Here is a 14,996-nt window from a genome sequence, read left to right as displayed (position 1 = left end):
TGCTCCAGAGGAAGTTCTTTTCTTTTTGAATTTCTCTTCTGTCTGACCACAGTGCACTCTGCTGACACCTCTGTTCCTTTTAGGAACTATCCAGAGTAGTAGCAAATCCCCATAGCAAACCTCTCTTTGCTCTGGACAGTTCCTGACTTGGACATAGGTGTCAGCAGAGGGCACTGTGGTCAGACAGGAAGGAAATTCCAAAAGGAAAGAACTTCCTGTGGAGCAAATAGAAGCTGATAAGTACTAGAAGGATTACAAAATTTAGATATAAGTAATTTACAAATCTGTTTAATTTTTCTGGCACCAGTTGATTTAAAAATAAAAATAAAAAGAAAGGTTATCCAGGGGATTACCCCTCTAAATGGGTTAACTGTGGCTGGCATCAATTGAGGGAACTGTGGCTGGCACTTTTTGGGGCACCATGGCTATTATTGTTGTCAAAGTCACTGTGATGGGGGACATGTCACTGCTATGATTATTATGGGGGCACTGATGGAGTTGTGGGTGTCACAGTTCTAGGGGCACTTTGACAATCACTGATCTATTTTAAAGGGAATCTGCTGTCATAGAGGTCGGGGAGGAGACCTCCGTTTCGGTCATACAACTTGCAATACACTCATATGTATGCGGCCGTTTCTACACGCGGAACTCAAGTGCTGCGTGCCTTGTTTTTCAGGGAAGGACTAAAGTGATACAAGCGGTCTGGTTGCTATGGGGGCAGAGCGGAAGTGACGTTAGAATTTGTTGACAGCGGAGCCCGAAGGATGCCCTGTGAGCAGGAGGAGGAGGATCGGCTGTGAGGACGGCCCGGAACCGAGCAGAAGGGACCGAAGCGGAACATCGCGGAGCCCCCGGGGCACATACAGGGTGATCCGGGCCCGGCCTTCGGTACTGGACGGATAGGAGGCTGCGGCACATCTGACCGGGGATTAGGAGGTGAGGACATGTCCGGTGACCCGCGGTTCTTCATACCTGTTGTATACGGAGCATCTCACCCCGATCTGCCGAATGTCACCTTCTCCTACTAGGAAAGCTGGGTGACAACCAGTATGGCCGTTAAACTTCCCATCCAGCTTTTCTTGACCCCTGAATGGCAGATGTGTTATCTGTTCGGGTGCATCCTCCATTGTCGGATCGCAGAATTAGTTGACATATGTGTTGTTCAGGAGTCTGGGAAAGCTGGATGACTCCCAGTATGGTCATCAGTATAGAGGTCACTCAGCTTTCTCAGACTTTGGGCCAGTAAATCTGCTTAGATTTGCAGGGATTCCTCCCTTATCATAGAAAATAAGTAGGGGGGTTTGTCCTTCAGGAGTCTGGAAAAGCTGGGTGACAGTCCTGGCTATGATTACAGCTCCTTCAGAGGGTGTCACCCAGTTTTCCCAGACTCCTCGATAGTAAATCTTCTTTGATGTTCAGTGATGCCTCTCTTCATTCTTATAGTTTAGTAGATCAGTGGTTACACCAGTGTTTCCCAACCGGGGTGCCTCCAGCTGTTGCAAAGCTGCAACTCCCAGTATGCCCGGACAGCCAACGGCTGTCCGGGCATTCTGGGAGTTGTAGTTTTGCAACAGCTGTAGACACCCCGGTTGGGAGACACTGACCTATACTGTAGGGGGAGTTATAGTTTTGCAACAGCTGGAGGCATCCTGATTGGGAAACACTGGGTTACACACTGTACACCTGAGCGGGACTGGCGACGGCCGCTGATTGTGGTGCCGGCCAGAGGCAGAACAGGGGATCAGCACAGAGGTGGAGGTAAGTAAAACAGTAATTTTATTTATTTTTATTTTTTTTAAACACTTAAACCCCCTGTTGATAAGAGAAATTCTTAGTTGCCATGGTAACTTGGGGTTTGTCAAACCCTGCCTTAAAGATTATATAAGGGAATTGCGCGATAAGCGATTGCCTTATATACCATTACTGTACCGCTCTCCCTTTACACCAGTGGTTCTCAACCTTTTTTGCAACTGTACCCCGAAAGGGTGAAAGTATGTCCGCAGGTACCCCTCGTGCGAAACTTATGCGTGGGGGGTACCTGTGGACAAAATAAGTCATAAAAGTACTTAATTTTATATTGGCGTGTGCTTACCTATCTAATGTGATACTAATGCCATACTTAATTCCCTTGTGCCATTATCCCCCCCCTCCATATTAATTCTCTTGTGCCATTATCCCCCCCTCCATATTAATTCCCTTGTGCCATTATTCCCCCCCCCTCCATATTAATTCCCTTGTGCCATTATTCCCCCCACCCATATTAATTCTCTTGTGCCATTATCCCCCCCCTCCATATTAATTCCCTTGTGCCATTATTCCCCCCCCCCTCCATATTAATTCCCTTGTGCCATTATTCCCCCCACCCATATTAATTCTCTTGTGCCATTATCCCCCCCTCCATATTAATCCCCTTGTGCCATTATTCCCCCCCCTCCATATTAATTCCATTGTGCCATTATCCCCCCCCTCCATATTAATTCTCTTGTGCCATTATCCCCCCCCCTCCATATTAATTCCCTTGTGCCATTATTCCCCCCCCCCTCCATATTAATTCCCTTGTGCCATTATTCCCCCCACCCATATTAATTCTCTTGTGCCATTATCCCCCCCTCCATATTAATCCCCTTGTGCCATTATTCCCCCCCTCCATATTAATTCCCTTGTGCCATTATTCCCCCCTCCATATTAATTCCCTTGTGCCATTATTCCCCCCCTCCATATTAATTCCCTTGTGCCATTATTCCCCCCCCTCCATATTAATTCCCTTGTGCCATTATTCCCCCCCTCCATATTAATTCCCTTGTGCCATTATTCCCCCCCCTCCATATTAATTCCCTTGTGCCATTATTCCCCCCCTCCATATTAATTCCCTTGTGCCATTATTCCCCCCCTCCTCCATATTAATTCCCTTGTGCCATTATCCCCCCCCCTCCATATTAATTCCCTTGTGCCATTATTCCCCCCCCTCCATTTTAATTCCCTTGTGCCATTATTCCCCCCCCCTCCATTTTAATTCCCTTGTGCCATTATTCCCCCCCCCCTCCATATTAATTCCCTTGTGCCATTATCCCCCCCCCCCCTCCATATTAATTCCCTTGTGCCATTATCCCCCCCTCCGATCCCCCTGGGCCAATATATGAGATACATACAATAACACCCTCCCATACTGCGGTGTAACACTTACCAGGTCTTTGTCTATCCCGTTAGGTGGGAGTCGGTGGGCCGCACTGATGGGTGACGTCCTTCTATACTGTGGCGGCGCCTCTGTGCAACGACGTCAGGGACATCACCCGTCAGGCCCGGCAACCACTGCAGCTCATGTAAAGTTGCCACGGCACAATACAGTGAGCTGCCACGGCGACTGCGGCGTCCAATCCCCGCTCTGCGCTGACAAATACCGTCCAATGCATGGCCGGTGTTTGTCAGTGAATTGCCGTTCCCCCCGCATATCCCTTGGCGTACCCCTGGTTGAGAACTCCTGCTTTACACGGTGCAGTGATCTTGTAATAACCCAATATCCTCTCCGTTTTTTCGTCTGTCCCCTGTGTCATAGCTGTGACCGGATGTCATCATCGTCACCTCTATGGCATTGTTGTTGTCTGCAGGTTAAATGGTATTGGATCATTTCCAATATATAACCCTTAAAGGAGTAGTCCAGTGGTGAAAAACTTATCCCCTATCCTTAGGATAGGGGATAAGTTTCAGATCGCGGGGGGTCCGACTGCTGGGGCCCCCTTCGATCTCCTGTACGGGGCCCCAACTTGCTGGCCAGATAGCGGGTGTTGGCCACCGTACGAAGTGGCGGCCGACACGCCCCCTCAATACAGAGCTATGGCAGAGTGGGAGATTACCGGAGGCAGCAATCCGGCACTGCCATAGAGTTGTATTGAGGGGTAGTCAACACGCCCCCTTCCCGCGGGCTGTCGGGGCCCCGTAGAGGAAATCGCGGGGGGCCCCAGCAGTCGGCCCCCCCGCAATCTGAAACTTATCCCCTATCCTTAGGATAAGGGATACATTTTTCACCACTGGATATCTCCTTTAATAAAGTGGAGATCCATGTGTGAGGCTTGGATAGTATCTGTGCTTCCTCACATGAATGGAGGCGTCTGGTATCCATTAGTCATGAAGCTGTTATCTCTCAGCGGGTGATGGCGTTGTGTCTATAATAGTTCACATAGTGCCGATCGGGATCATATTGTGCCGGTGACTCAGGGAGGAAATTATAGCGGCGGATTCCGACCGTCCTGTCACCTGCCAGCAGTGAACAGGTTCTTATTACTATAATTGTGTACGGTATTATTTATATGTACGGGATATTAAAGGGATTGTCCGGGTAACTACTCTTATCCCTTATCCATAGAATATGGGGAGAAGTGTCTGATCGCGGGGGGGTCTGAGCGGTGGGGCGATCTCCGGGCTACTCACCTGTCTTTGGAGCAGAGGGGCCCCCACCCTTAGAGAAGTGCAGGGGTGACAGCCAATATGGTACCCCTATGTCAGCCTGTGATTGGCTGGGCGGGATGTCACTCCTGCATGTTTCCGAGGGTGAGGGCTGCTCTGAGGACGAGTGATAGGCCGGGCCCCATTCCGGAGATCACCCCAGCGCTCAGGCCCCCATGATCAGTGACTTATCCTTTATCCTTTGGATCGGGGATAAGTATAGTACCCTGGAGTACCCCTTTAAGGTTCGTGCACCATTGGAGCTTGCTGTTAAAGTTCAATGACCCTGTGTAATCTGATGCCCAGAATCACTGCACAACCATAGACCGCTTCTGTGCTCTTGGTAAGAAACTACAAGTAGCAGCATGCCCTGGGACGTTGTAGAGAAGTTATCTGTCAGCTGGGGCTTCTAAGCATATCCCAGGTGTCTACTATCTGACCCATAACCCCCAAGAGATAAAGGGGCACTCAATGGCCCTCCAGTGGGTCATCATTTAGGGAACTGCATCTCAAATACCCCATCTGGTATTTGAGATCCAGTTCCCTAAATGATGACCCACTATGACCCATATGATGCTTAGAATTTCTAATAGGTATATGTGTAGGGGTTGTCCTATCGGGGTATATGAGCACCGATGCCACAAAGGACTCTGATCATGGGTGCCAACCTTGGATCTTGACCCAGCGTTGAATTGTGGGTTCTATTAGTATAATGATAGATAGTCTTTAATACAGCTGTTGCAAAACTACAACTCCCAGCATGCAGTCTGACCTCAGTGCTCTCTGCTGCCACCTCTGTCCGTGTCAGGAACTGTCCAGAGTAGGATAGGTTCGCTATGGGGATTTGGACAGTTCCTGACTCGGACAGAGGTGTCAGCAGAGGGCACCCTGGTCAGATTGGAAAGAACTACACAACTTCCTCTGGAGCATACAGCAGCTGATAAGTACTGGAAGGATTAAAGGGGTACTCCGGTGCTTAGACATCTTATCCCCTATCCAAAGGATAGGGGATAAGATGCCTGATCGCAGGAGTCCCGCCGCTGGGGACCCCAGGGATCTTGCACGCGGCACCCCATTTGTATTCAGTCCCCGGAGTGTGTTCGCTCCGGGTCTGATTACCGACGACCACAAGGCCGGCGGCGTGTGACGTCACGCCTCGGCCACCATGTGACATCACGCTCCGCCCCTCAATGCAAACCTATGGGAGGGGGCGTGACAGCTATCACGTCCCCTCCCATAGGCTTGCATTGAGGGGCGGAGCATGACATCACACGGGAGCGGAGGCGTGACGTCACACACCGCCGGCCGAGTGGTCGCCCGTAATCAGACCCGGAGCGAACACGGGGACTGATTACAAACGGGGTGTTGCGTGCAAGATCCCCAGGGTCCCCAGCGGCAGGACTCCCGCGATCAGGCATCTTATCCCCTATCCTTTAGATAGGGGATAAGATGTCTAAGCACCGGAGTACCCCTTTAATATTTTTATATAGAAGTAATTTTCACATCTATATAACTTTCTGGTACCACTTTAACTTCGGTTTCCTTTATTAGATCGAGCCGTATATGTAGCCTGAATGCGCCGCAGTGAGACTTGCTCTTCCTGACTTCTAATGAGGATTCTTTTATCCCTTCAGAGCTGCACTTCAATGTTCCAGAGAAGTTAACCTTGGAGAAGGGCATCCGTCTATTTGGTGCCCATTATATCCATCCAATTTTCCTCTACAACAACGCACCAAGATGGCGACAGACAGCCCAGAATCTCTCATGACCATCTGCACCGACTTCTGCCTCCGCAACCTGAAGGGGACGCTCTGCTACCTCTTAGACAACGAGATTCTCCGTCTACATCCAGATATCTTCCTGCCCAGCGAAATCTGTGACCGGCTAGTGAACGAGTAAGTGACGTGTTGTCCCTATTTTTAAAGGGGTACTCCGGCCCTATAACATCTTATCCCATGCATTCAGCACCCACCCCGGGGAGCTGCACGCCACGCTGCCAGCTCAGATTCTGCCGTGTGACGACCACGGGGTCGGACTATCGCCCCGCCCCTGCTATGCAAGTCTATGGGAGGGGGCGTGGCGGACGAGATTCTGAGCTGGCAGCGCGGCATGCAGCTCCCCGAGGTGGGTGCTGAATGCAAGATTGCGGGGGGATAAGATGTCTTAGGGCCGGAGTACCCCTTTAACAGCAGTGTTTCCCAACCAGGGTGCCTCCAGCTGTTGCAGATCGGAATTCCCCAACCTGTCTCTCTAGTTGTTACAAAACTACAAGTCCCAGCAAATGATGTGTTGTCCCCAGCCGAAGGCTGTCCGAGCATGCTGGGAGTTGTAGTTTTGCAACAGCTGGAGGCGCACTGGTTGGGAAACACTGGTTTACAGTGTGAGCAGCTCACTATGTATAGGGCTGAGAGCGACCCAGTAACCGGATGTCGCCGATACCTCTTCTTCTTTTCCCAGGTACATTGAGCTGGTGAACGCCGACAGCACTTTTGAACCCCACGAAAGTTTCTTCACTCTGTTCTCGGAGCCGCAGAGCACGCGACTCACCCGCCTGCATTTAAGGGAGGACATTGTCCAGGACCAAGATCTGGAAGCGATTGCTAAACAGGTAAGCATAACAGGACCTGTGTCTTTTTTTTAAATGTATTTATTTTCAGGTCCTGGATATCGGCAGGCGACAAAGGGCGACCTTTATCTTAGATCTACTTGTATTGACTTCACTCCCTTGATTCAGAGACAGGAAACGACTGCCAAGACGCGGCAACGTGATCTGCTGGCGAACAGATTGGTTTACATGACGCTTGGCAGGGAATCATCTGATCTGGGTGTAATCTGTGCTATCGCCATTGTATCACCCGCATTGGTTTTGCTTGTCGCTTTGCTTATTAATGCTGTTGTCATCGAGAACTGTAACCTTAGGTTAGTCAGGCTGCAGGCGCTGTATTTTGTTTCCGTGCTTGCTCCGCTGTCGGCGTATTTTCCAGAAGATTTGCACGAAGGTAAACTGGGGTATACGCCAATACTCCCTTTATGTTGGGGTACCATTAAAGAGAACCTCTCATGATCTTGTTAAATGTTATAATCCTCCCAGTTCACTCCCCCCATCATGATAAACCACCCCCTGCCTTTATTTTTTTAATTATTTTTTAGTTTTCTACCTTGATATTGCTCTGTATTTTCTGCTCAGTCTCAGTCATATTCACAGACTGGGTAGGGGCGTTACCCAGCAGGCGTGACATCATCTGAAGCCATACAGGGGAGAACTTCCTCCCTCACTCTGCTACACACAGCCCAGAGCAGTTCAGTATGAGATGAGCTATAATTGGCTAAGGCTGCACACACCCCCCTCAGCATTTCCTGTGTTTGGACTTCTGCCAGGCCAGCAGGAGTCCAAAGTTTGTACTGCCTGAACTACGAGTCATAAGAGTGGTCTCTGATGGATTCGGCCTGCCCAGTCAGTCTTGATTGATAGATTAAAGGGGTACTCCGGTGGAAAACAATGTGTATATATATATATTTTTTTAATCAACTGGTGCCAGAAAGTTGTACATATTTGTAAGTTAGTTCTATTAAAATCATCTTAATCCTTCCAGTACTTATCAGCTGCTGTATGCTCCAGAGGAAGTTGTGTAATTCTTTCCAGTCTGACCACAGACTTTGGATAGGGGATAAGATGTTTTTCGGCGGAGTTCCCCTTTAAAGGCAGTGTTTCCCAACCTGGGTGCCTCCAGCTTTTGCAAATCTACAACTCCCAGCATGCCCGGACAGCCAAAGGCTGTCCGGGCATGCTGGGAGTTGTAGTTTTGCAGCAGCTGGAGGCATCCTGGTTGGGAACCACTGACTTAAAGGGGTGTTCAGAGAACTATTATGGCACATTGTATGCATATACCGTATATTCTTGTTGTCTGTTGACCCAACCCATTTACCACAAGTTCTTCCTCATTCCCATAGGACCTGGTTGAACTGTATCTTACAAACTGCGAGAGGCTGACCGCAAAGAGTCTACAGACCCTGGCCAATTTCAAGTCCACCCTGGTGTCCCTAAGCCTCTTTGGCTGCAGCAACATATTTTTTGAAGAGGAGCACCTGGGCCGCTACGATGACACTGACTGTCTGGTGAACCCCACCCGTCAGATCCTGTCCCGGGACTTCACCTTCCAAGGTTTCCAACAGCTTCGCTTTTTAAACCTTGGCTGCATCACCAAAGGGGTGGATGTAGAGATGATGCTGCGCCCACTAGTTTGTCTTAAAGCTCTAAATCTTTCGGGACTTCAGATGAATGACATCAGCTTTCTGACTCATTGGAAAGACACATTGGTGTCTCTAATCTTGTACAACATGGACCTATCTGATGAACATATCCGAATCATTGTACAGCTACGGAAACTCAGGTATGGTAGCAAGTTGGATGCTTCTTAAAGGGGTACTCCAGGGAACTGAAACTCATCCCCTATCCACTGGATAGGGGATAAGTGCCTTATCGCTTTGGGTTCGACCACTGGGACTCTCAGCGATCTCCTGTACTGGACCTTCTACTTACCTGTCCGTGGCACACTCCTGCCCACACTCTTGGAGACAAGCGCAAGTGACGTTCCTCTCAGCCAGTCAGCTGGACCATTAATAACCACCGTCTGATACCTAGGGTAGTACTATCTGTACCTGTATAGTTTACAGGATGAAATAAGGGAAGGCAGTACTATCTTCACCATTTACAAGGAGATATGTGGGGAGGCAGTACTATCTATGTCTACATCATTTATAGGGAGAGATGAGAGGAGACAGTACTATCTGTATCTACATCATTTATAGGGAGAGATGAGGGAGACAGTACTATCTGTATCTACATCATTTAAAGGGAGATGAGAGGAGGCAGTACTATCTGTATCTACATCATTTATAGGAAGAGATGAGGGGGAAGCAGTACTATTGGTATCTACATCATTTATAGGGAGATGAGAGGAGGCAGTACTATCTGTAGCTACATCATTTATAGGGAGACATGAGGCAGTACTATCTGTATCTACATCATTTATAGGGAGAGATTAGGAGGCAGTACTATCTGTATCTACATAATTTATAGGGAGATGAGAGGAGGCAGTACTATCTGTATCTACATCATATATAGGGAGATGAGAGAAGGCAGTACTATCTGTATCTACATCATTTATAGGGAGATGAGAGGAGGCAGTACTATCTGTATCTACATCATTTATAGGTAGATGAGAGAAGGCAGTACTATCTGTATCTACATCATTTATAGGGAGATGAGAGGAGGCAGTACTATCTGTATCTACATCATTTATAGGGCGAGATGAGGAGGCAGTACTATCTGTATCTACATCATTTATAGGGAGAGATTAGGAGGCAGTACTATCTGTATCTACATAATTTATAGGGAGATGAGATGAGGCAGTACTATCTGTATCTACATCATTTATAGGGAGAGATGAGGGGGAGGCAGTACTATCTGTATCTGCATCATTTATAGGGAGAGATAAGGGAGACAGTACTATCTGTATCTACATCATTTAAAGGGAGAGATTAGGAGGCAGTACTATCTGTATCTACATCATTTATAGGGAGAGATGAGGAGGCAGTACTATCTGTATCTACATCATTTATAGGGAGAGATTAGGAGGCAGTACTATCTGTATCTACATCATTTATAGGGAGATGAGAGGAGGCAGTACTATCTGTATCTACATCATGTATAGGGAGATGAGAGAAGGCAGTACTATCTGTATCTACATCATTTATAGGGAGATGAGAGGAGGCAGTACTATCTGTATCTACATCATTTATAGGGAGAGATTAGGAGGCAGTACTATCTGTATCTACATCATTTATAGGGAGATGAGAGGAGGCAGTACTATCTGTATCTACATCATGTATTGGGAGATGAGAGAAGGCAGTACTATCTTTATATACATCATTTATAGGGAGATGAGAGGAGGCAGTACTATCTGTATCTACATCATTTATAGGGAGAGATGAGAGGAGGCAGTACTATCTGTATCTACATCATTTATAGGGAGAGATGAGGGAGACAGTACTATCTGTATCTACATCATTTAAAGGGAGATGAGAGGAGGCAGTACTATCTGTATCTACATCATTTATAGGAAGAGATGAGGGGGAAGCAGTACTATTGGTATCTACATCATTTATAGGGAGAGATGAGAGGAGGCAGTACTATCTGTATCTACATCATTTATAGGGAGATGAGAGGAGGCAGTACTATCTGTATCTACATCATTTATAGGGAGAGATGAGAGGAGACAGTACTATCTGTATCTACATCATTTATAGGGAGAGATGAGAGGAGGCAGTACTATCTGTATCTACATCATTTATAGGGAGAGATGAGGAGGCAGTACTATCTGTATCTACATCATTTATAGGGAGAGATGAGAGGAGACAGTACTATCTGTATCTACATCATTTATAGGGAGAGATGAGGCAGTACTATCTGTATCTACATCATTTATAGGGAGAGATGAGGAGGCAGTACTATCTGTATCTACATCATTTATAGGGAGAGATGAGAGGAGACAGTACTATCTGTATCTACATCATTTATAGGGAGATGAGGCAGTACTATCTGTATCTACATCATTTACACTAAGAGATAGAGGCAGTGCTATGCTGTTTTTACTTCCTTTATTTTGTAGGCATTGAATGAAATGAGTTCTCGCTATGTGTATATCTGAATATTTATTTAGGAAGGCTTTTTAAGGGGTTGGTGCTACATCATGGAAGACCTTTACATAGTATTATCTAAAGTGTGAAACCGTATATAGAATCTTTAGTTTGTTTACCAAATAGAACGTAAGCCCCTGTGAATACATTCACCCATTGCTTGGACTGTATCTCACCAGGTCTCATGTTCTTGTATCTCTCTTTCCTTCCGTGACTCTAGGCACCTGGATATTTCCCGTGATAGACTTTCAAGTTACTACAAGTTCAAACTCACCCGCAAGGTTCTAAACCTATTTGTGCAGAACCTGGATGACCTAGTATCTTTAGACATTTCTGGTCATATGATGCTGGACAACTGCGCTATGTCGAAGATGGATGACGAGTTGGGTCCTCCCAGGTAAGATCTAAACAACTTAGGCTGAGTTCACATTACGTTTTGTCCATACGAGGACTGGATCCAGCTGGGGGATGGGAAAACCGGGCGCTCTCGTATCCAAGCAGGACCCGGCCCCCATCTCAGCCCCGTATACGGTTTTCTGGCCGGACTGAAAACCGCAGCATACCACAGTTTTCAGTCTGGCCAGAAAACCGGATACGGGGCAAAATTGAGCCGACCGGAGTCACTATCTTACTCGGGTCGGCTCATTCAAATGAATGAGATGGGGACCGGGTCTGGCTGGGATACAGGAGCGCCTGGTCTTCCCATCTCTCAGCCAGATCTGGTCCCTGTATGGACAACACTTGGTGTGAACCCAGGCTAATCCTCAAGACATGTCCTACTGTAAGTAAATCTATAGAGTCCATTCTCCCGCTGTCAGAAGGTGATTCTTGTGTCCTGTCTCCATTCAGCACTGACCCCAGTAAGAGCAGCATCATTCCGTTCCGATCTTTGAAGCGGCCATTACAGTTCCTGGGTCTTTTTGAAACATCTCTCTGCCGCCTCATCCATATCCCAGCTTACAAGGTAAGGTCTACTGTATGCACTTACAGGCCTTGTCTCAGTATAACAATACTTTACCGGAAGTAAGGGACCCAATCAGTAGATTTTAGCATATATAAAGCTTGACAACGTGTTATATATGCTAAAATCGTTATCCTCACCATCCCCAGGGGACATTTTTGCCCCCAGGGATGGTGAAGATATTAAAGGGGTTATCCAGGAAAAAAACTTTTTTTTATATATCAACTGGCTCCAGAAAGTTAAACAGATTTGTATATTACTTCTATAAAAAAATCTCAATCCTTTCAGTACTTGAGCTGCTGAAGTTGAGTTGTTCTTTTCTTTCTAAGTGCTCTCTGATGACACGTGTCTCAGGAACCGCCCAGTTTAGAAGCAAATCCCCATAGCAAACCTCTTCTACTCTCTACAGTTCCCAAGACAAGCAGAGATGTCAGCAGAGAGCACTGTTGCCAGACAGTAAAGAACAACTCAACTTCAGCAGCTGATAATTATTGAAAGGATTAAGATTTTTTAATAGAAGTAATTTACAAATCTGTTTAACTTTCTGGAGCCAGTTGATATAAGAAATTTTTTTTTCCCCTGGAATACCCCTTTAAGTTATAAAGTCCCCCTCGGCCGCCCTTTAAGTGTTATTGAAAAGATGTCCTTAGCTGTAAATTTCTCCCGCAGTGCTCTCTGCAGGGGAAAATGTGGTATTACATTTTACCTATTTCTTACCAGCGCCACTCAGCTAAGGCATTTTAGCTGCCCAATTCGGCCATAGGATTATTGTCATGAGAGGACCCCTTAAAGGGGTTATCGAGGAAAAAAACTTTTATTTTTTTTATTTTTTTATATAACATACTTTAACCCTTTTCAGAGCAGATGTATAAAATAAATGCTGTGCGGACAACCCCTTTAAGGCTTCTTTCACACTGCCATGTTGACGCGGCAGTGCGATGTATGTCAGGGACACGGGGAGAATAGCGGGAGAAAAAAATACATCACACAATGTCTTTTTCTCCCGCTACTCCTGTCAAATAACAATCGCGGCCGACGGACCCCATAATAGTGAATGGGATCTGTCGGGACCCGTTGTTGCCCGTTGTGCCTGTCTGGATAACAGACGTTAAAGGGGTACTCTGCTGGTCAGTGTTTGGAACAAACTGTTCCAAACGCTGGAGCCGGCGGCGGGAGCTCTTGATGTCATAACCCCGCCCCCTCATGCCGTGACGGCATGAGGGGGCGGGGCTTTGACGTCACGAGCTCCCGTCTCCAGCGTTCGGAACAGTTTGTTCCCCTTTAAAGGCACAAAAAAATAAATAAGTGCCTAACGGACCTTTTCCGATAGGGCACAACGGCAGTGTGAAAGGGGCTTTACTTGATGTCTGCGAGATGACTAGAAATTTCTGCTTGGTTTGTCCGCAAATAAGTTACTGCACGTGCTTGCAGAGTCTGGAGCTGCAGGAGAGCGGAGGCGGCTGTAGACACAGACTTTCTGAAGAGAAGGCAGAGGCTGTATATTTTCCTCCCTGCCTTCCTTATCACTGTATAATGGCCCTCAATAAGCGCCATGTATACAGTCCTTAAAGGGCATCTATGATTTACATGTAGATGAAGTAAAACCCAGGTCAGCTCTGCAGTGTCAGGGGGGCTGTATTTGGCCCACTGTAAAAATCATAGCTTTTAGTTCCCACTACTAGGGATAAACTGATTATCTGCCGATATTCACGATTTTGGGCATTATCGGTATCGGAAATTACCTTTCCGATATGACAATAATGCCCGCCTCGCCCCGAGACCGCCGCCGCTGCCCCATTGCCTCCCCCATCCCCGGTTTTATAATTACCTGTTCCCGGGCCCCGGGGTCCGCGCTACTTCTGGCTCCTGCGGCGTCCTGCGCGATAAGTGACATCCTCAACGCGACGTCACCATCAGTGCACACAGTGACAGCTCAGGACGCCACCGGAGCCAGAAGTAGCACGGACCCGGGCCCCGGGAACAGGTAATTATAAAACCGGGGATGGGGGAGGCAATGGGGCAGCGGCGGTGGTGGTTGGACTAGGGAGGACCCCAGGACAGACAGGGGGAGAGAAGTGGATGGCGGTGGCGGTCTCTGGCCCCGCAAAAGCCGCTGCAGTTCATTGATTTAAAGCGCCCGCTTTAAATCATTGATCTGCAGTGGCTTCTGGGGGGGGAATAGCCGATAACTTATACCGGAATATTGGTATAAGTTATCAGCTATCGGCCTGAAAGGTCACACATTATTGGTATCGGTATTGGCCCTAAAAAATCAATATCGGTCGATCCCTACCTACTACTATATACACTTCTTTATAAAAAAAAGAAATAAATACCATAATGACAAGGGGGCATAATTATACGTATTTTTGCAGCACTTTGTGCTTTAAAAATAAATAAATAATTGTTTAAGAGAACCTGTCATGGTCTTATTAAATTTTATAATCTTCCCAGGTCACTGCCCCCATCATAATAAACCACCCCCTGCCATTATTTTTATAATTTTTTTAGTTTTCTACCTTGATTTTGCTCTGTATTTTCTGCTCGTTCTCAGATTCACAGACTGGGAAGGGGCGTTCCCCAGCAGGTGTGACATCATCTGAAGCCATACAGGGGAGAACTTCCTCCCTCGCTCTGCTACACACAGCCCAGAGCAGTTCAGTGTGAGATGAGCTATGATTGGCTAAGGCTGTACACACACCCCTCAGCACTCCAGACTGCATTTCCTGATTTTGGACTTCTGCCAGGCCAGCAGGAGTCCAAAGTCTGTGCAAGAGATGGGGGTAAATGTGCTGTGGACAAGTAGGGAGACACATAAAAGACTTCATTTTCTTTTTTTTTAACAAAGTACATTAAAAAAGATTTTTTATTTACCACTAGCTGAGTACCCGGCGTT

The 14,996-nt window shown here is 47.2% G+C and overlaps 2 protein-coding genes across 2 annotated transcripts in view; one reads left to right on the top strand and one right to left on the bottom strand.

The window, feature by feature from the left end:
* Positions 1–1,142, bottom strand: part of TBC1D13 (TBC1 domain family member 13) — a 39,536-nt gene extending 38,394 nt beyond the window's left edge. Inside the window, exon 1 of the mRNA XM_056538832.1 lies at positions 973–1,142. Within this exon, the coding sequence (XP_056394807.1) occupies positions 973–1,127 (155 nt within the window). The 5' untranslated portion in view covers positions 1,128–1,142. The remainder of the gene's footprint in view (positions 1–972) is intronic.
* The window catches only part of ZER1 (zyg-11 related cell cycle regulator), a 35,114-nt gene continuing 20,769 nt past the window's right edge, over positions 652–14,996 (top strand). The window contains exons 1-6 of the mRNA XM_056538831.1: positions 652–936; positions 6,075–6,335; positions 6,898–7,048; positions 8,392–8,831; positions 11,360–11,536; positions 11,989–12,103. Coding sequence (XP_056394806.1) covers positions 6,178–6,335; positions 6,898–7,048; positions 8,392–8,831; positions 11,360–11,536; positions 11,989–12,103 — 1,041 coding nt within the window. The 5' untranslated portion in view covers positions 652–936; positions 6,075–6,177. The remainder of the gene's footprint in view (positions 937–6,074; positions 6,336–6,897; positions 7,049–8,391; positions 8,832–11,359; positions 11,537–11,988; positions 12,104–14,996) is intronic.

Source organism: Hyla sarda, chromosome 9 (assembly GCF_029499605.1).
Source record: "Hyla sarda isolate aHylSar1 chromosome 9, aHylSar1.hap1, whole genome shotgun sequence".
NCBI lineage: Eukaryota > Metazoa > Chordata > Amphibia > Anura > Hylidae > Hyla > Hyla sarda.
Note: the sequence above shows the minus strand (reverse complement) of the source record. Positions and strands in the feature narration are given on the sequence as shown.